The sequence below is a fragment of the Polypterus senegalus genome, chromosome 4 (assembly GCF_016835505.1).
Source record: "Polypterus senegalus isolate Bchr_013 chromosome 4, ASM1683550v1, whole genome shotgun sequence".
Classification (NCBI taxonomy): Eukaryota; Metazoa; Chordata; class Cladistia; order Polypteriformes; family Polypteridae; genus Polypterus; species Polypterus senegalus.
The window spans coordinates 217895483-217916373 of record NC_053157.1 but is presented as its reverse complement, the minus strand read 5'-3'; the positions used below and the strand labels follow the sequence as shown (position 1 = coordinate 217916373).

Sequence of the window (20891 nt, the reverse complement as noted above, 5' to 3'; positions counted from 1 at the left end):
GGGTTCAAGGGGACGACAGCGCCCCCTGTCTATCTATCTATCTATCTATCTATCTATCTATCTATCTATCTATCTATCTATCTATCTATCTATCTATCTGTTCATGTTTGATGTGTATTCCTTAATAATAATGCCTTAGATTATCTATTTCACACATAATGTTGCATACAAAATATTTTAAAAAGTATTTTAGTAATAAAAAAGAAAAGAAAAAAAAAAGAAGATGAAGAAAAAAAACCCTTAAAACTCATGTTAGGGAAATTTCATTTAGCTCTTCAGAGGTTGAATTGTTTTTTCATTTATTTAATAGAAGTTAAGCTGTTCAGTCTCTGATTTTTCTTTATAAAGCTCATTATGAAGCAAGCTCAGTAGTGCTTAACCTCTGAGCTGACATATTAAGAGCCAACTACTTGCAAATATTAATGCTAATAAGTTGGCCTACCTCAAATATTATAAGAACTTGTAAGTAGTTTATTTCATAAATACAAATTTATTCTGTTAGACAAAAAGCAGTCATTTGGAGTCATATTAATGGTACAAGCTCCTATTCATTTGCTGGATTATGAGATGTAAAGTTGTAATAAAGTTTGTGTAGTAGAAAAATAAACATCAGTAAAACCTCATAACCAGGAAAACACCTACAACCTCTGTACTGCCAAGACAGGGTAGAAAGACATAGCCTGAAGAGGTGTAGGGTACAGCCTCAGTCTTTCATGATGTCCTCCAAGTTGTTGAGTACTGGATATACAACATGAGTCACCAGTCACTGTCCACCAGCACAGAAAGCTTTGAATGAAGTGATGACAAGGGATTACCTGAAAGGAGGAGAAGGTCAGTGTTAATAGAAAGGCTACTGTGCTAGGCGTGTTATGAACAACTGCTGGACTTTTTTTTTTTGTTATTTTTTGTGTCACCCCCATTGTATTCCTTCATCTGTGGTTTTAGTTTGCTTTAATAACTCTTTAGTTTGCTTTAGCCTCATGCTTTTCTGGTTTTACTATCATCTTGTGAGTACCAGTACTGGCCACAACAAACATCATTCTTTATTCAGTCTTTTAAGTATTGTCAGACACACTTGCCCAAAGATCATTTGATGAGTTCCTGACAACTAGCAACAGAAGAGAAGGGTGAGGGTGCAACACAGTTCTTAACTCCATTTAACTTTTATGCCTCCCACTGATTTCACTTCCACCCCACAACTTTCAGTTGTTCCTCTTTAGTATAGGCACTATTAAATGTTAGAGCTTTAACTAACAAAACGTTTTTATCAACGATCTTATTAGTGATAAAAATAGATTTATTGCACTAAATGAAACATGGCTTGGACTTACAGTTTTACTCGCACCCCTAATAGTTGGCGACTTTAATTTTCATATAGATAATCAGTGTGATCTACATTATAGTGCCAGCTATAATAGCGAGGATAATGTAAATAGTAAGGTGGAAAGATTTAATACTAAAGTGAGAGCTGCTGTTGACATAGTTGCACCTGAAAAGACAGTGAAAAAATCTTCTAGCATTGTTATACCATGGAAGACCCAAAGAGTGTCTGATTTAAAGAGAACATGCCGTAGAGCTGAGCGTCAATGGAGGAAGACTAAACTTACTATCCACCATGAAATATTAAAAGTCAAAATAACAGAATACAATAACACTGTCCGTCTTGAGAGACGCTGCTATTTCTCAAGATTATAAATAACAATGCTAGTAATCCCAGAGTCTTATTTTCAACAATTGATCGCCTACTAAACCCAGGTAGCTCAAAGGAATGCCTCCTAAGTGCTTCCAGTGAAACCTGTGAGGCTATCGCTGTATTTTCAATCAAAAATTAATGATATTAGAAATAACATAGTATATCCCTCCAACACTAAGGATCCTCCTAAACCCCAGCATCCTGTTATAAACAAATTAAACAGGTTTCATTTTAGGACCAGCCTTTCTATTGATTCACTAACACAATGTCTGACTAGTATCTCAGAATGCAAGGATGAACCTCCTATCCAGACAGAAAACTTTTGAAGTTGGCACAAAACTCAGTCCAGTGAGACTACTTATTTGTTGTGTGAATTGTGCAGTAAACTGTCTTCTGTTAAACTGGGTTTTCCTAAGTCTACCCAAACTCTTTTTCTGACTCTTTCTGCTTTTATTACAATATTAACAACTTAAAAGATTATTTTTATTAACTTTTGAAATTAGCAATATGTATTTTTCTTCTGATAGGTTTTGTGGATAAATATTTGTTTATTCTAATTTCCCAAGGTGAATAGAGAAATTAAAGGAGGTTCAAAAAAACCAAATTACTAATAAAATTTGAAGACTTAAAATAAGATGTTAAAATCATGAAAGTGTGTTTTGTGATCTGATATGAAATAAAAACTATAAATAATGAATAGGCTCAGATATTTTGTCATTTTTACCTGAGACTTGACATGAAGTTGCTTGTGCAGGATTTGGATTGAGATGTAATGACTTTAGTCTACTGTGCACATTTCAAGTCTATGAATTAAACCATTTTATTCTAGTAAGTGAAATGCATAATAATGTCGAAGCTGCTCCATAGTTCTCTTAAACTGAGAAAAATATAATAAAAGTCACATGGAGAAAAGTATAATAGAAATCAATACATGCTGTATTCATTCTTCATAAAACCATTTTTGAGCAGTGACTCCTATTCTTTCAGTAAGATGGAAATTATGCTGCATTTGAACCGTTGACTCTGTAATTTCCTGCTCATTTCCTTTTGGAATAGGTCTGAATAAAAAAAATAACTACTGAAGGCAGTTGATTGTGTTTATGTTACACATATTTCCTCCACACTGTCCATTTTCATTTCATTGTTCCTCTTTGGTCTTGATTTAGTTTCACAACTGCAGATATAGAAGCAGCTCAGTGAGGTTTTTGTACGAGTCTCTGTCACTGTGAGGAGGAGAGCTGTAGCCCTGCTGACAGTAGTAGTGACCTGCGTCTTCAGACTGGACTCCACTGATGGTCATACTGTATGAAGTTCCTGACCCACTGCCAGTGAATCGACTTGGGGTGTCACCAAAGCGATTGTTTGTATAGTAGATGAGGAGTTTAGGTTTTTCTCCAGGTCTCTGCTGATACCAGTGCAAGTAGTTACTCACATCACTCCCAGTGGTACAGCTGAAGGTGACGCTCCCTCCAATGGAAACTGACTTTGGTGTTGATGGTTGAGTTACAGAAATCTGACATCTTGAGTCTGTAAAACAAATAAAAGAAATAAAGCTGTTAATGTATTCTGAAGTATAAAAAATACTTTATACTACATTTTTAACTCTTTTTGTCTTAATTCAATTAATGTAGAAATTCCTTTACCATGAATGCAGAATACAAGTACAATAAGGAGGACATTGAAAGGAGTCATTGTGACTGTAGACTCTGAAAGTGAGTCTCATTCAGGAAGTTTTAAACTCTGTCAGAGTGCTGAACCAAGACGGGCGTCACAAAGGGGCGTCTCTATGCAAACTGCTCCTTCCTGCAGATGCAAAACAAACAAGAACAGCAGTATATAAATGTAATGAATTATTATTATTATTATTATTATTATTATTATTATTATTATTATTATTATTATTATTATTATTATGTATCTATCTATCACACCATAAAGATCTTCATGTTAGTTTAACTGGAAAGCTACAAGCATGGTATCTCATCTAGGCTGGATTCTTTACTGCACTTGATGCCTTGCGACACGTACTGTACCTGTGCAATTATGAATCAGATTAAAAGTAAAGAGAGAAAACAGATTAGAAGTCAAAGTGCACTTCACATTTACAGACAAACATTTGCAAGAGGCAAGTGGAAGCGATTCTTCAAAACAATAAAAAAAATGTAAAAATGTAAAATGCTACTACCACTCATAGTATGAAGCAACAGATGATGAAAAAAGAAAAAGCAAAAAATCTGAAAACCAAACATTTTATATGAACTGTAATAACTTTATTAAGGATTCCTGGTAGATAGGACAAACTGCTATACAGGTGAGAAACTGTTCATAATCAGTGTTCAGAGAGGATTGTCGAAGACTTTAAGTTTCAGAAGAAGCTTTACAATGACCCGAGCGTCAATAGTCTGAAAAAGTTGAAGGTTTAAAGGGTTCAAATCTTGTTAAAAGCTTACTGAAGAAGCAACTGTTCAATACTCTCTACTCAGGTGATAAACCTCAAGAAAGTTTCACTATTCCAAAGTAGCTATTATAAATTAGTCTTAGTTCATTTCAAGATAACTTTAATTAAAATATTTTAAGACCTGACAACCTCATAGTTGAAAAGTGTAGAAAAATGGTACAGTGGGCAATGTTGCTGTGTCAATAATCAGGGGCCTCATGCATAATGCCGTGCATAGAATTCACACTATAACATGGCATACAGAAAACAGTGGAAGTTTGCGTACCCACAAAAAATTCAGATGCATAAATCTGTGCATACGTCAGCTTCCACGTTTTTCTGCTACATAAATCCTAGTCAGCGTGAAAAGTAACACACATGTACACACCTGCTGCCACCCCTCAACTCCTCCCAGAATTATGCCTCTTTGAATATGCAAATCAATATAGCCCTTAAGCTCAGCATTCTGTGAAAAGACAATGGCAAAAGCACGGGGGGGAATAGAAGAATTTCAGTAAATACCAAGTGGAGGAAAGGAAAAATGTACTATTTGTTGGTTTAAACAGTGGTATAAACAACAAAAGGAAGGTGATCGAGTGACATAGTGTTGGAGAAAGTCGAAAGCTCAAGTTCACAAAGTCGCACAGTGCCCAAAATAAAAAAGAAGTGTCAGATATCAAAGTCGCCATGAAAAACCGAGTCATAGCCCACCATCTGAGTGTCATATGAAAGCTTATTAGAGTACAGAGACAAAAAAAGGCACACAGTGGGATAAAGCACAAAATGTCAACTTCAATCTTGAAATCCATCCATTTTCTAACCCACTGAACCCAAATACAGGGTCACAGGGGTCTGCTGGAGCCAATACAGGGCACAAGGCAGGAACCAATCCTGGGCAGGGTGCCAACCCACCACAGGACACACACAAACGGGACAATTTAGAATTGCCAATCCACCTAACCTGCATGTCTTTGGATTGTGGGAGGAAACTGGAGCACCCGGAGGAAACCCATGCAGACAACATGCAAACTCCACGCAGGGAGGGCCCGGGAAGCGAACCCGGGTCTCCTAACTGCGAGGCAGAAGCGCTACCACTGCACCACCGTGCCACCTCAATCTTGAAATTTCCACTTTAATCATGTAGTTTATTTTGTCATTAAAGTAGAACATCAGAAACATCATCTTAAAATCATTTAATTAACCAGTTTCTCAAATCACATCGTAAGTAAAGTAGCACGTTAAATGCTTTGTTTTGTATTTGATCTTCTATGTGCTCTGTGTGTGTGAATCACTATGTGCTTCTTAAACCGGCTCTCTTCCTCCAACTGGGCACAGAATCCATTACATTCGTGATATTACAGCTCTCTGAATAACTAAAATACTGAGATGTATACGTGATATAATTTTCATGATGATAGGAGTTAAATCACATTATTAAACATTGGTTTCACGACGCAGTGATTGTGCGCGACCTTCGATAAAATGATTTATTGCAGCAGTACTCATGGGTGGCTCTAGGCTCATGGCGGCCCTGGTCAGAGAAAGAATCGGTGGCCCCGCCAATGTCAATATAGTATCTTATGCATGGCGGATGGCCACATCCGTTCCAGACACTGTATAGCCGCCTCGTGTTCATGACACAAACTTTTGTCAAAATTTGCTGCTGCATTTTTAACTATGTCGTTATTATGTTCAATATATATTGGCATGGCAGCCCCTGCAGTACTGTCTCTTTCAAACATACTAACCTCCAATTCCTGTCCTTGCTTTTCTTTCTCCAAGTAACCGATCGCCACATAATCAGCTCTGTAATAGACGTTAAGCCATCTGTAAGATTAGAGTGCTGAGTCTTCAAAACGTTTAAGGAACATTGAAATATCTTCGTAGTACATGTTTAATTATTCTATCCTTCACGCCAGTCCCAGTGAAACATACATTGCGAGGCAGGAACAACCTTTAATTATTAACAATATAGATTATTTAAATTAAGTTAAAGTTTTATCTGTATAATATAATAAACATATTTTGCTGCATTTCATCTTAAAAATTATATCGTCATCATATGTACATACGCGCTTTATAAAGTGGCTCAGGTTGTGCAATATTATAACTGTAGTGCAAGTTTACAGTGAGGTAATTCTAGTTATAAGTACAGATAGTTCTACAAGGAGCACTTGATTGAGTGTGTTTAGAGCTCTTGTGATGAAACTCTGAACTGTGACGTCCGTACAGGAAGCATTTGCCGTTTGTGAAATAGTTCAAATAGGAAGCATGGCTGAGGCAGCGTGCGCTTGATGCTGTATACCGATAATTCTCTTTCCGATCAGCTGCTCCGAGTGGTGCAGTTAGAGCAATATGGAAAAAGATGATCTGCTGTGGCAACCCCTAACGGGAGCAGCTGAAGGAAGAAAAATAAGGTGCAGTGAGAGTAACAATGCTAAAGCAGCTATGGTATTTGGAATAGTTTGACCATTCCGTGGACCATTATATTGTTACTGGTTAATTACAATCAGATGCATTAAACTAATAAACAATATGCGGTTAATTTCAGTGTATTTATAAAGCCGCAACAGGAAAAGAAAAGATAGGAACAGTAACACTGCTGCCAGTATGCAAAACCAAGTGGAGAAATTGCGTACGACGGGATATGAGGTACCGTGGAAATGTGCGTGGCTTCACACCAAGTTTAGGTTTTATACATCACGATTTGAAAGTGAAAATGTTCTTACACATTTATGTGCGTACGCACCGTTTATACATGAGGCCCCAGGAGAGGAGGAGACAAGATGGCCATGGACCGGAAGTCCCGCCCCGAGACAGGCACGGGACTGGACGGTGTGTCTTGCGTTCCCGCCGATGATTGGTTGGAGGAGGGACCAAGGAATGTCCGTCTCGTGCCGGGGAAGGACCCGATAGGCCGGAGGAAAGGCCCCTCAGAGGGACTTTCTGTGCTTGCCGGTGGCTCTGCATGAGCTGGAGGAGTGCCTTTAGCCCGCAGAGTCGCTATTGCAGATAATGCGCGTCCTCCGTAGAGGATTGAAGGAGCAGGAGGTGAAAGCGGTCACGTCCGTGATGACGATGTGACAGTAGGCAGATTGGAGCAATGCTGGAGTCTTCAACCAGATTGACGTGGAGGGGAAGGTAAGTGAAGCCATCCCTGTAAAGGGAGATCCCACCAAAAAGGCCTGGGATATGAGTGAACGGAACCAAGTAGGGGGGTCTCCAAAAGTAGATGCAGCGCTGAAAGCTGTACGCGCAGCAAAGGGAGAGATAGCGAGAGGGCTGGCAGGACGCGGGCTGATGTATGCCCCATAGCGCCCTATGCCCCGAGTGAGCGGCGGCCTCGCGTCATTCTACAGGGACGCAGACGAGAAGGGGTCTCTTTCTTAGCCATAAGGAGACTCAGACCGTCAAGGCGTCCAAGGGGAAAGCGAGGAACCGAGGGAGGAATACCGGTTCCTCTGACAAGGGAGGACATGAGACAGGCCGCTCACGTCCATTGGATGATCGCCCTCTGTGGAGGCAGAGGAGTGCCCCGGAATAGGCTGAGTCTACGGGGGTGCGGGAGGCTCCAACAAGAGGTGCATGGAACCCACGGAGGGGGTGCCTAAGAAGAAAGTTGTGGGGTGCCAGTTGGAGGGGGGAGTGCTGCCTGTGCGTGGCACAGAGGTGTCCAGGCAGCGGTTCTGCCCCTGTTTTTCTGTATGTTGCAGGATCGGTCCCCGGACATGCAGTAGAACCCACTTCTTTAGGGACCTGCCCTTGTGGGACGTGCCGTTCCATCCAACGGGTCTTCGCTGGCGATGGTGGCGAGTGGCTGGGGCTGCTACCCAGCCGGGACGCCCAGGAGGACCGGAGGAGAGCTTGCGCCTCCTCCAGACAATGAGGGGGCAACCGCACTGGTTGCTTTGGGGACCATGGGTAGAGAGCTTGGAAGCTGAACTCTGTAGGCGCCCACGGTCACCAACAGGGGGCGCCCCAATGCCTGGCGAGCCCAGGACCTCAGCACTTCCGCCACACCCGGAAGTGATGGGGAAGAGGATCGGAGACAGTCGGAGTGCTTCCGGGTATACAGCCAGTGCTTCCGCCACACAGGGGAGTGCCAGCGGAAGACTACTGGAGGACGCCTGGGGCACACCCAGGTGGATATAAACGGGGCCGCCTCCCTCCATTCGATGGCTGAAGTCAGGTGGAAGAGGACAGAGCTCGGAGGAGAGGAGTGGAGGCGGACCAGAGAAGAGTAAAGGCATTGTGAGAAGGCCAGAACTTAAGGGGTGATTGGTGCTGCGGCACTGGGTTTGTGCTCACTTTGATTATTGTATATAGTGTAAAATAAACGTGTGTGGTGAAAACTTTATGTCTACCTGTCTGTGTCAGGGCTGTACCCCACAGCGGTTAATTCCAGTGTATTTGATAAAGCCGCGTCAGGGATGTGGATCTAAAAAAAGAAAGGGAAACCACACTGGAACAAAAGCACAGCTTGGACGCTGGGTGTCGCCAGTTTGCAAAACCAAGCAGAGAACTTGCATATGCCAGGGATTGAGGTAGCATGAAAATGTGAGTGGCTTTACGCCAAGTTTAGTTTTTATACATGGCTCCTGGTGTTTTACATTCATTATTCCATGCTGGTTTGTTGTCTTTGTGGAGTTTGCATGTTCTTTCCATATCTACCTGGGAATTCCTCCAATATCCCCAGAGATATGCAAATAAAGTTAATTGGTTGTTCCAAATTGTTCCTGTTCAGGTGTGTTTGTGCTTTGCACCCAGTGCTGCTCAGATAGGCTTCCTGGAGCCTTTCATTTAAAAGCTGGATGAAGAATTTAAGATGACAGCCTCTTAAAGATTGCAAGGATTAATAAAAGAACAGTGTGAGCTCAACTATATAGTTACAGCTTTGGAACAGTCTGCCTGCTTACAGTCTGCCTTTAAATCCAGGCTCACAACTTTATTTAGGTATACCCTGACTAGTGCTGCTGATTAGCTGTGCATGCTGCATCTCAGTTTGTTAGTCACTTCAACAAAAGTATAAGTACTACTATACCTTTATTTCACTTTATATATTGTAAAGACACAAAGAAGGCAGAAAAAGGACCGGGGAACTGCCCCCTATATTGTACAGCATGCAATGCAACAAAATTCACAAATGCAACAAATGGCTCCAGAATAACGTCTGGTTCCATGTCCAAGAAGGAAAGGTGCTGGGCTGCAACAAATGGCTCCAGAATAATGTCTGGTTCCATGTCCAAGAAGAAAAGGTGCTGGGCTTTTATAGTAGCCAGGAAGGAAGATGTGGGGTCAAGCAATTGAGGCTGGAAGTGACCTTGGTAGGAGGCATGGTTAGGAAAGGGAAGCAGGAAGTGGGGATTTATGCTGGTTTCTCTTCGGGTGATCTGTAGGAGAAGGAGAGAAAAGGTTAGTGCATTTTGATAAAACCTTGTTTTCCACCCTCAGTTAAACCCTTAGCCAGCCTCCCAAGCGCATGTGTGTGACAATATTAAGTCTTTTAAACTGACTGAGGACTATGAGGACACACAGTGCGACCAATGCTGTTATTGTGGCTGTCAATTCTGTGAGTGAAACTCGTGCAAGACGTTTTAAACCTCCAGAATGTTGAATCAAGATGGCCATTTGCTAAATGATTCATGGCACAGACAGCATAAACATCCTGCCTCATTCATTAAACCTCTCAAGCTCCATTAGACTGGAAAGGAATTGTGTGTAAACTATCATCTTCAGGCCTTTTCACAGATGTTCTATGGTATTTTTGTGTAGGCTTTGACTGGGCCACTCAAGGACACTCAGAGACTTGTCCTGAAGCCACTCCAGTGTTCTCTTTGCTGCATGATTTGTTTCATTGTCATGCTAAAAGGTGAACCATCACCCAAGTTTGAGGTTTTGTGCACTCTTGTAAAATGTCCTTCAAGGACTTCTATGTATTTGGCTGTATTCACCCTCCCTTCAATTCTGACCCGACTTTTTGTGTCTGCTGTTAAAAATCATTCCCCTAGCATGATATTAAAGAAATGGTATTAGGCAAATGGTGAGCAAAGAGTTCAATATTTGCCGCATTAGACCAGAGATTCTTCTCCTCATTCTCTAAGAGTCCATGAAGGCTGTTATATTCCTTTTTTTCAAGAGATGCATCCGTTTAGCAGAAAAGCCTGAATGAAGGAGTGCTGCTAAGATGATTATGCTTCTGACAGGATCTTCACATCTCTGAAGCTCTGTTGGGGTGACCACTGGGTTGGTCACATCCGTGAATTGTGGGACCTGATATACACAGTGTGGACTGTAGGAGGGCACTTCAACTCCCCAAGCACCCAGCACAGAAAGCCTCGGACACAAGTATAAAATAAAAAGGATGATTTATTGTGGCAAACTCTTCACTGGTAAGTGTTTACCACCACAGCCACAATACAGTACAAAGCACACAACAATTCTTTGTTTTTGTCTTCCTCTTTTTGTCTCTCTCAGTCACTGCCTCCACTCCTCTCAGCAAACTTTCTCCTCTTTCCTCCTGACTCTGGCTTCCCAAGCAGTGGCAGGCAGCTCCTTTTATATTGTCCCTGGAAGTGCTTCTGGTGATCGGAAGGCTTGGCCTGGGAGAACTTCAAGGTAAAGATGGAGTCCCATCAAGTAGGTCCTCCCAGTCCCTGTAGCACCCCCTGGTGGAACCCATGGAACTTAACAGGGTTGAGTCAAAGAACACTCTGTGAATCTGGCACACGGCTACAACCAAGGGAGGCTACCATCTAGCAGTTTGAGGAAAACAATGCCCCATATATGTTGTCTCACCCTATCCTTCCATCTTGAGGGCATCCCGGAACAACCGATACATTTGCACTTTTCTAAATGATGTTCAATCAACTCAGTATGTTATAGATGGACTCCAATCAAGTTCTAAACAGATCCTTAGTGTTACATTATGTAAAAAGTGTTGCACTTTTTTGCTTGAAAAATTCCATACTTTTTAAATCTGATCTTACTTCTATAAAACATGTAAAATACTAAAAGTACAAAATCTGAAGTGTAGAAAGTATAATAATGAAACAAATAATAATAATAATAATAATAATAATAATAATAATAATAATAATAATAAAAATAATGCTAATACCGTAATACTGCCAAAATGCGTCATTTATGTGGTGTATCTTGAAGCATGGTGAAATACACAATCCAATGTCACAGTTGGGACAACATTAGCGTGATTCTTTGCAAATTTTCTTTCCAGACTGATCAGCTTTTGAACATCACACTGTACATGTGCAATTGACAGAAGCTACACGTTTGGATTCATCTGCATCACTTTTGAATTTCACTGTCCGTTTCATTTTCACTGCCTGACGACAGATTCACTTCGTCATCACTGGATAAGGAGAAGACATGTATGCACTGTTGCCTCGGTATGTCGCTTACACAAGACATGACCATATTGTTTTACGAGCAATGCTTGGCACTAACAATAATGGCACTTTTGCAGCCCGAGGAATCCTCAGGTTTAACGCTTGCACAAGACGTGTCTATAGAGTTGCCTGAGTGACACTCAGGACTAACACTTTCAGCACTGATTGTACAGCCTGAGTGGCGTTCAGGTCTAACGTTAAGGAGGTTAAACCAAACAGGATGCAGCTGATCACAAAAGGAAGAAAGGAAAATTTCAAGCCAATATCTCTCACCATTCTGTATTTAGAATATTATTAATTAGAGACTGGAAGGCATGGAAGTATGCAAATGAAAGTTAGTGAAGAGTTTAGAGTTTGGAACGGAAATCTCACTCATTTGTGTGGAACCTAACGAGATGATGTCCTGCACAGATTCACTAAGGGTTTCTGTAAACAGGCATATTTGGAAAAATATTATGTACAAATGTTTGAGATTAGAATTAGATGTTTTTTTGTGAGTCAAGTTATAAATATGATGAAACAAAAAAACTAGCTATAATGCTGGCTAAAATGGTTCAATATATTAACACACTAAGCAGCACTGCAATATTGTATTTGATTGTCCTATGCCTTTTATTACACTGATAAGTGATTGTTTTTAATTCAGATTCTTGATTATGCAGCTTTATGATCTAATCATTTAAAGTAAGCCACCAAGTGGAAAGTTTTAAAGGTGAGCTTTATGTTATTTTCTCCTTATAAAGAAACTGCATCTCTTTGAGCAATTTTTAAATCATAGATAGATAGATAGATAGATAGATAGATAGATAGATAGATAGATAGATAGATAGATAGATAGATAGATAGATAGATAGATAGATAGATAGATAGATAGATAGATAGATAGATAGAAAAACAGCAATCCCAGTCCCTGTGAGGCATTGTAAAGGTGTATTTCTGTTGGTATAAAGGAGCCTCAGTTTTTTTCCTTCACACACTTTTACTGAATATTGTGAAGAGGGGGGCTGAACGCATCCCTAGAAAAGGCGGTCTCTCCTCCGAAACCCACTCTTAAACAGTGATACAATGAGAAGCAAATGCAGTTCTTTACCTCCTCTTTGCTCGATTAGCTGCTGGGTTGCTGCTATGCTGTGTGAACTGCATCTCGTGCAGCGCTTCAAAGATTTAAAAGCCTGCACAGCAGCTGTCCTTTTGTCTTATTGCCTTGTCTCTCTTCTCCACCAGACATCCTTTGCTTTATTTCTTTATGCTTTATTATGCTGTTTACGAATAAAGTGTACGTTTTTGAAAACTCTGAATGAATCTGTGCAACTGTGTGACCCAAGCCTGAAAATATTTTGTTGGCTGAAGGTTCTCAGTGTTAGTGTGTCAGAGAGAGGATGTGCAGCACTCAGTTTTGTTTTAATTTTCTCCTTCTCTGTGACCTCCAGGGGGTCCAGATTGCATTCCATAACTGTTCCCTACTCTTTGAATTAGCTTGTTGATTAGGTGGGCCTCTCTTGAAGTGATGTTACCGGTCCAGCAGGGTTCATTTCCTGACAGAGTGGTTCGGAGGCAGACCTGATACCCAGCAGCATTGTATGAAAGGCAGAAGTCCGCTCTTGACAGCATGAAACAAACATGCCACATATTTGCCCAGCTTGGAATTTTCTCAAGATCCAGGAGTGGTGACTTTGCTAATCCTGCTGCTTTAGCATCATCTGAAGTGAGCTAATTAGTTAATCTTCTTTGTACTGTAGATCACTTAAATACCCTGTACTGGTTTATGAAGAGCACCACTTTTATTTTCACTTAACTTTAAACAATTTCATTCCACCATAACCTTTTGTTTTCTCTCTTTTAGACAAAGTCTTCCATATAAACACTTGTTTAATTTCCATTAGTTTAATCTTGATCATTAGCCTTTCATAAAGTACCTTATCATAAACTTTTTGAAAATCAAGATAAATAATTTCATATGCACCTCTATTATAGAATATTTTAAATGCTTACTCATGAAATATTTCCACAGCATGATATTTCCTAATATACTGGAGTTAGACACAGTATGTGCTTCTCTGCCTTCCGTTTAATAATAAATGCCATATTAGTAAGACAGAGCCAGTTAAAGTGCTCTTCACAGTGTGCAAGAGCACGCACAGCATTGTGGGATGTTTCTTTAGTTTACATAAACATGTGCAGGTATTTCTATATGGTGTTTGTGTTTAATTTGTCTTTATACTGTACAGATATTCAGTAGAACTGTACACTTAATAATAAAATATTATGTTTATTTATATTTTTGTTCCCTTCTTACCCATCTGATAACACTTTAATGGTTTAAATACTTATTTTTTTAAAGTATAAGACCTAGCATTTAAGTAGTAGATACAGATAATACTGTTAACAGAATGCCTTACGTTTTGTAAATATGAAGTAATTTACATTATCCTTAATTTGTATTTATTCATTTAACTTCACTGCAGGCACAATTGGTAACTAAATTCATTTGTAATACAATGCTGACCTCTGGTGGATGTTTCTGTAATTTATTAATGTCATTTTATATCATTGCTTTGTTTTGCAGACAACAGAGATATGTCCATACTCATATATATACTACCACAGTAAAACCAGATATATCTCTGCATGCCCTACCAGTCCATCACCAATAAGCCATTCTAAAATCGCTACTGGGCCACTGCATGAAGTGCTCTGAATCGTCTGCAGTGTATTCACTGACAATCAGGTTCAAATGCTACTTTTTGCTTTGGACTTGCCTCACAGTCCTACGGTCCACCACATTTCCATTTAATTAGCAATGATGCACGTTAAGCTTACAGGCCCTGTATTTCGCTAGAGCAGACAATAACATTTTTGATCCTTGCAAACATTTCTGAAAGTCTACATTAATCATCTTCAATAGCAGGCACAAAACATTTAGTCTGATGTTAAGAAGGATCACCCATATCTCAGATGTCAGAGATTTCTCTGTCTATTCTGATTAACCTCTAGAGGAGCACAGTGCTGTCTATCCTAACTGGCTATATAATGTCTCAGAATTGTTAAAAGACTGTAGAGGGTGGCACCAAATATATAGTATATAGTATATATATACTAGACATTAAGCCCGTTACAATAATGGCCACTAGAACAGTATGCTGTGAACGCTGGCCCCGGCACAGACAGACGGACAGCATAGTTTTACCACACACCATTTATTTACAATATTTACAAAGTTTGTGCTCACGTGCACCCCCAGTGCCTTCTCGCACCGATTTCCCCAAAGTCCAGGCCCACAGTCCTTTGTGCCTTCCTGGCCGCCTCCAGTCCTTCCTTCCGTTCAGTCCACTTCCTCCCGACTTCCTCCCATGACTGGAGGGAGGCGGCCCCTTAAATAATGCCCCCGGATCAGCCCCAGGTGTTTCCGGCCTCTTCTCCTTAGCCACGCCCCAGCGTGGCGGAAGTGTCGGCTGCCTTCCTGGCGGCTCTCCGGGCGCCACACAAAGTCTTCCCCCCGGCACTTCCTGTTGTGGCGGAAGTGCCGGACTCCCGGGATAAACCGGCATCGGGGCGCCGCCTGGAGGTGACCACGGGCCCCTACAGGGTAGGGTTTCCATGCCCTCGACCCGTGGCTCCCAACAGAACCAGGACGGACGCCTCGTGGTGTGGAGGAGGCACAAGCCCTCCTCTCGTCCTCCTGGGCGTCGGACCACAATGCATAAACATTAGTAGGAACAGTCTATATTAAATGGCAAGGGACCTTGTATGTGGCTGCAATACATCATTGTATTGTATGCCTTTAATTTTCTCTCTCAGTAATACTGGTTTGTATTTCCGTAAAATGCCTGTAATTTTGTCTGACAGTAATACAGTGGAGCCTCGGTTCACGACCATAATTCATCCAAAACTCTGGTCGTAAACCGATTTGGTCGTGAACCGAAGTAATTTCCCCATAGGATTGTATGTAAATACAATTAATCCATTCCAGACCAACAGAGAAAACTAACACTACAAGAGTTTGCGCTATAGTGCTACGACCCGCTCGCTAAAAACACTTTTTTTAATGAGTTTTAAGCACAGGGAAAAAAAAAGAACATTTGAAAAATCCGTAATTTAATAAACAACCATGAAAAGTAACATTGCAACAATGCACGCGTGCGCCTGTGTGTGTGTGTGTGTGTGTGTGCGAGTGTGTCTCTGTCGCGGGCCTGCGTGCGTGTGTGCTTGCCTGTGCGTGCGTGTCTGTCTCTCGCGCAGGCCTGCCTGTCTGCCAGTGTGCGTGCGTGTGTGTATGCGTGCATGCGTGTCTGTCTCTCGCACGGGACTGCGTGCGTGCGTGTATGTGTGTGTGTGCGTACGTGCGTGTCTGTCTGTCACGCGGGCCTGCGTGCGTGTGTATGTGTCTGTCTCTTGTGCAGGCCTGCCTGCGCGCGTATGTGTGTGTGTGCGTGCATGCGTGTCTGTCTCTCGTGTGGGCCTGCGTGTCTGTCTGTCTGTCTCTCATGCGCACACACCTGTGTGTGTGTCTCTCTCTCTCTCTGCACACACAGTGAATGCACAGGAAGAGACTGAACACATGGACACCTGGACGCACAGGGTTTTATTAAAGAGGATATATATATATATATATATATATATATATATATATATATATATATATATATATATATATATATTATTATTTATTTATTATTTTTTCTTTGGGTCCCCTAATCTCCCTAAGAGATGAATAAACAAATATGTCCAACTGCACTCTGATGTTTTAGTGAGACAACTAATCAAACGAAGTGTCCACAAGGTGGAATATTGAGGGGAAGAGAATAGCATTACAGAAAAAAGGAGCAGAAACCAAGCAGGGAATCAATATGAGAATAACAAAAGATACCAGCATTTAAGTCAAAGCATAATCAATAAACTGAATATGAATTTGATCCCAGCAGACCAAAGTCATAAATCATAACAATATTCTCTTGTCACTTTCAAATGTCTTTAGATCTCTGTCTGCGCTTTCATCCTCAGACACTACTATTGCCCTAAGAGTTGCCAGTCGACTCATCATTTGTCCAATCTCACATGCCATTTTCCAATTACTGCCCGCTCATCTACAACTGCCCATCTTTCCATCTTCTCTCAGATTCTCATCAGGTCTTCCTGTCTAAATGAGAAGTGCTGTACAAGCTCCTGTACTCCAATGAATGCCAAAAGCCTAAAAGTCATTAACTTCAGTGGCATTAGAAACCATCTGGATTCTCAATTCACAGACAAATCCCATTTTAGAACCTCCAACACTACAGGGAATCAGTTCACAAGCCAAGGGATTTCTTTTATCTAGAAAATGATCAGAAAGGCAGTCCTAAAGATCCTATTCAAAACTATCAAATTTTAAGACCTGATAAATGTTTTAGAAACTTGTTAGTTCTGAACAGCACCTTGTGATGGCCCACACTGTTAATGCTGCTATTTAGAATAAGTTTGTGTGATTGATGCCCTGTGATGGACTAGTTGCCTGTCAGTGACTGTTTTTTATCTGTTTTCAGTGTTGCAGGAATCTTCTCCAGCTCATCCGAGACCCTCATCTGGTTTAATTGTGTTTGAAAATGAAGAATGAAATGAGATTAGGTGGGTTTAAGGATGAATTAACAATTACTGGAAAATTATTCCACTGAACTCCATATAGCTAGTGACTGTTTAAGAAACAGGAATTTTGAGGCAGTTGCACTAAGGATTAAATGTGTTCATTTTAAAATGATAACCTTTTATCTGTTTGCTTCATTTTTATTTATTTTCAATGTATTGATACTTAAATGTAATACAATAAAAATATGTCATTGGCGTGTCATTGCCTGATTAAATAAAAAATAAAGTAAAAAATTTAGGGGTAACCGTTGACTGTAATCTGAATTTTAAATCGCATATTCATCAGACCACTAGGACAGCATTTTTTCACTTAAGAAACATAGCTAAAGTTAGACCTCTTATATCATTGAAAGATGCTGAGAAATTAATTCACGCTTTTGTTTTCAGTCGACTAGATTACTGTAACGCACTCCTCTCAGGACTACCCAAAAAAGACATAAATCATTTGCAACGAGTGCAGAATGCAGCTGCTAGAATCCTAACTGGGAAAAGAAAATCCGAACACATTTCTCCAGTTTTGATGTCACTACACTGGTTGCCTGTGTCATTCAGGATTGACTTTAAAATACTGCTTATGGTTTATAAAGCCTTAAATAATCTCGCTCCATCTTATATATCGGAATGCCTGACACGTTATATTCCAAATCGTAACCTTAGATCTTCAAATGAGTGTCTCCTTATAATTCCAAAAGCTAAACTTAAAAGAAGTGGTGAGGCTGCCTTCTGCTGTTATGCACCCAAAATCTGGAATAGCCTGCCAATAGGAATTCGCCAGGCAAATACAGTAGAGCACTTTAAAACACTGCTGAAAACACATTACTTTAACATGGCCTTTTTATAACTTCACTTTAACTTAATACTGATACTCTGTATGTTCAATTCTTCATAATAGCTTTTCATGGTGGCTCTAAAATCCGTACTGACCCCTACTCTCTCTTCTGTTTCTTTTTCCGGTTTCTTTGTGGTGGCCCTGCGCCACCACCACCTACTCAAAGCATCATGATGCACCAACATTGATGGACTGAAAGCCAGAAGTCTACGTGACCATCATCATCAGGTCCTTCCATGAAAACCCTAAATACAAAGAGGACTGTTTGACTTATGTTAGGTAGATTGCCCAGAGGGGACTGGGCGGTCTCTTGGTCTGGAACCCCTACAGATTTTATTTTTTCTCCAGCCTTTGGAGTTTTTTTGTTTTTTCTGTCCACCCTGGCCATCGGACCTTACTCTTATTCTATGTTAATTAATGTTGACTTATGTTTATCTTTTATTGTGTCTTCTATTACTCTATTCATTTTGTAAAGCACTTTGAGCTACATTTTTTTGTATGAATATGTGCTATATAAATAAATGTTGATTGATTGATTGATTGATTAAATCATTGATAAAGCTGCTTTTATTTCTGTCAGTTAAGTTTGGGAAGAATATATCAGTGTGAATACTTTGACTGTGAATGTTAACCAGTGAGTTTAAGTTTAAGATTTATTCATGAAGGTTTAATATAAACAAATTAGCTCTTAACAAACACATCTGTTGTTCATTGTTTTATGAAAGGTAGTGAGGAAAAAATTGTGTTTTCAAAAGACTTGTTCAAATTGGCAGCTTCACATCCTCCATGCTGACCCTCAAGACAGGCGCTCCACAGGGTATTTTGCTGAGCCCCTATTTGTACTCCTTCTTCACCTTTGAATCTGAGGCCAGTCACAGCTCCAATTCCATCATCAAATTTGCTAAAACACCACCATCATCAGCCTGATTACCAACAACAACAAGACGGTTTACAGAGTAAAGGTGTCCTGCTGACTCGGTGGCGCCAGGGCAATAATCTCACCCTTTAATGTCGTCAAAGCTAAGGAGCTGCTCGTGGACTTGAGGAAACAGGAGACGAACCACACATCTCAGAGGATGCTGGAAACATAGTGAACAGTTTTAAATATCTTGAAATAACCATAACGGATTAAATGAAGAAGACAGAACAATTTGTCTCCTGTCAGTAAGGATTAGCAGTGCCCCTACATCACCAGATATCTGACAGCAGGTTGCATTTCTCCATCTGTCTTCAGTGACTTCTACAGGTGCACAGTGGAGTCTGAATTGTAATACAAATACATGACAATAAACTTCACTTGACTTGACTTAAATAAGTTGGGTTTCAGGGCTTAATTTACATCTCATTATTTCTTATCCTGTATTGTTAACTAACTTTTCAACCACATTTATTTTTGTTAAATGTTCAGTCAAATATACTGATCCTTTTAACTTTATACAATTAGCAGCCAGTTTTTAATAAAAAAAGATTTGTGCGGATAAACATCTACCAGTTTTTGCTTTTTACTTTCCTGTAGTAGTCCCTGTATGTTCCAACACACAAAAAAAAATGATTTAAACTAAAGATTGTGCAGAGAGTGCAAAGAATCACAAATCCTGCTGTCCTACTTGGTCCGACTTATGGACACTCATATTGTTACATGAGGAGTGCAGGGAGCACAAGTGACACCAGGCCACCATCTGAACCTGTGACTGTGCAGCTGATTCCTTATTCAGTTGATCACACTAAACAAAATTAATCTAAAAAGAGGAATCACAGATTTCTCTAAGGTAGATTTTCTCTGTTCTGCTATGTTTTTTTTTTTTTTCATTTTAATTTTTCAGTAAGGTTGTTCTTCTTTGGTTTTGCTGTCAACTCACATTCAATTGTTTCAGTTCATTGGTTTTTGCATTAAGTCTCATCTCAGTGTTTTCACCATCTGTGCAGCTGATTCCTTATTCAGTTGGTCACACTAAACAAAATTAATCTAAAAAGTGTAATCCCAGATTTCTCTAAGGTACTTTTTCTTTGCTTTGGTATTTTTTTTTTAATTTTGAAATTTTTAGTAAGGTTGCTCCTTTTTGGTTTTGCTGTCAATTGTTTCAGCTCATTGGTTTCTGCTTTAAGTCTCTTCTCAGTGTTTCAGTTTCACACCTGCAGACATGACAGCAGCTCAGTGAGGTTTTTGTACGAGTCTCAATCACCGTGTGACAGGTTGTAGTCCTGCTGACAGTAGTAATAGCCAGTGTCTTCAGGCTGGACTCCAGTGATAGTCAAACTGAATGAAGTTCCTGACCCGCTGCCAGTGAAGCGACTCGGGGTGTCACCATAGAGATTGCTTGCTTTGTAGATCAGGAGTTTAGGAGTTTGTCCAGGTTTCTGCTGATACCAGTTCAACCAGCTACCCACGCTACTCCCAGTAGTACAGCTGAAAGTGACGCTCCCTCCAGGGGGAACTGACTTTGGTGCTGATGGTTGATTCACAGAAATCTGACATACTGAATCTATAGAAAAAAAAAAATATATATATATATAATCAGGTAAGTCAAGAATACAAAAACAGTCATATGTTTGTAACTGTAACACTTAGATTTAAAACTTCTAATTCCTTTTCTTCTTCTTTTTTAACTTAATAATACAGTTGGTTACCCTGAATGAAGGCTATGAAGACAGAAAGCAGAACCAGTGCAGTCATGGTGGCTGTAGATTCTGAGTTTGTTTCCTTCAGGAAATTATAAATGCAGCCGGAGTGCTGAACTGAGACGGGTGTCACTAAAGGGGGGCGTCTTTATGCAAACTGACCACCGCACTGCACCTGCAGACAGACAAGAGGGGAAGATGATTGCTGTGCTTTAATGAATGTGCTCACTTCACCAACATTTACATTACAAATTGACATTAAGGTTCAGCTCAAAGTCAACAACCTTG

At 40.3% G+C, this 20891-nt stretch overlaps 1 gene segment (V, D, J or C); it reads right to left on the bottom strand.

The window, feature by feature from the left end:
• Positions 1 to 20683, bottom strand: part of LOC120528815 — a 34950-nt gene extending 14267 nt beyond the window's left edge. The window contains 1 exon segment of the V gene segment in view: positions 20613 to 20683. Coding sequence covers positions 20613 to 20658 — 46 coding nt within the window.
• Between the last annotated feature and the right edge of the window lie 208 nt (positions 20684 to 20891).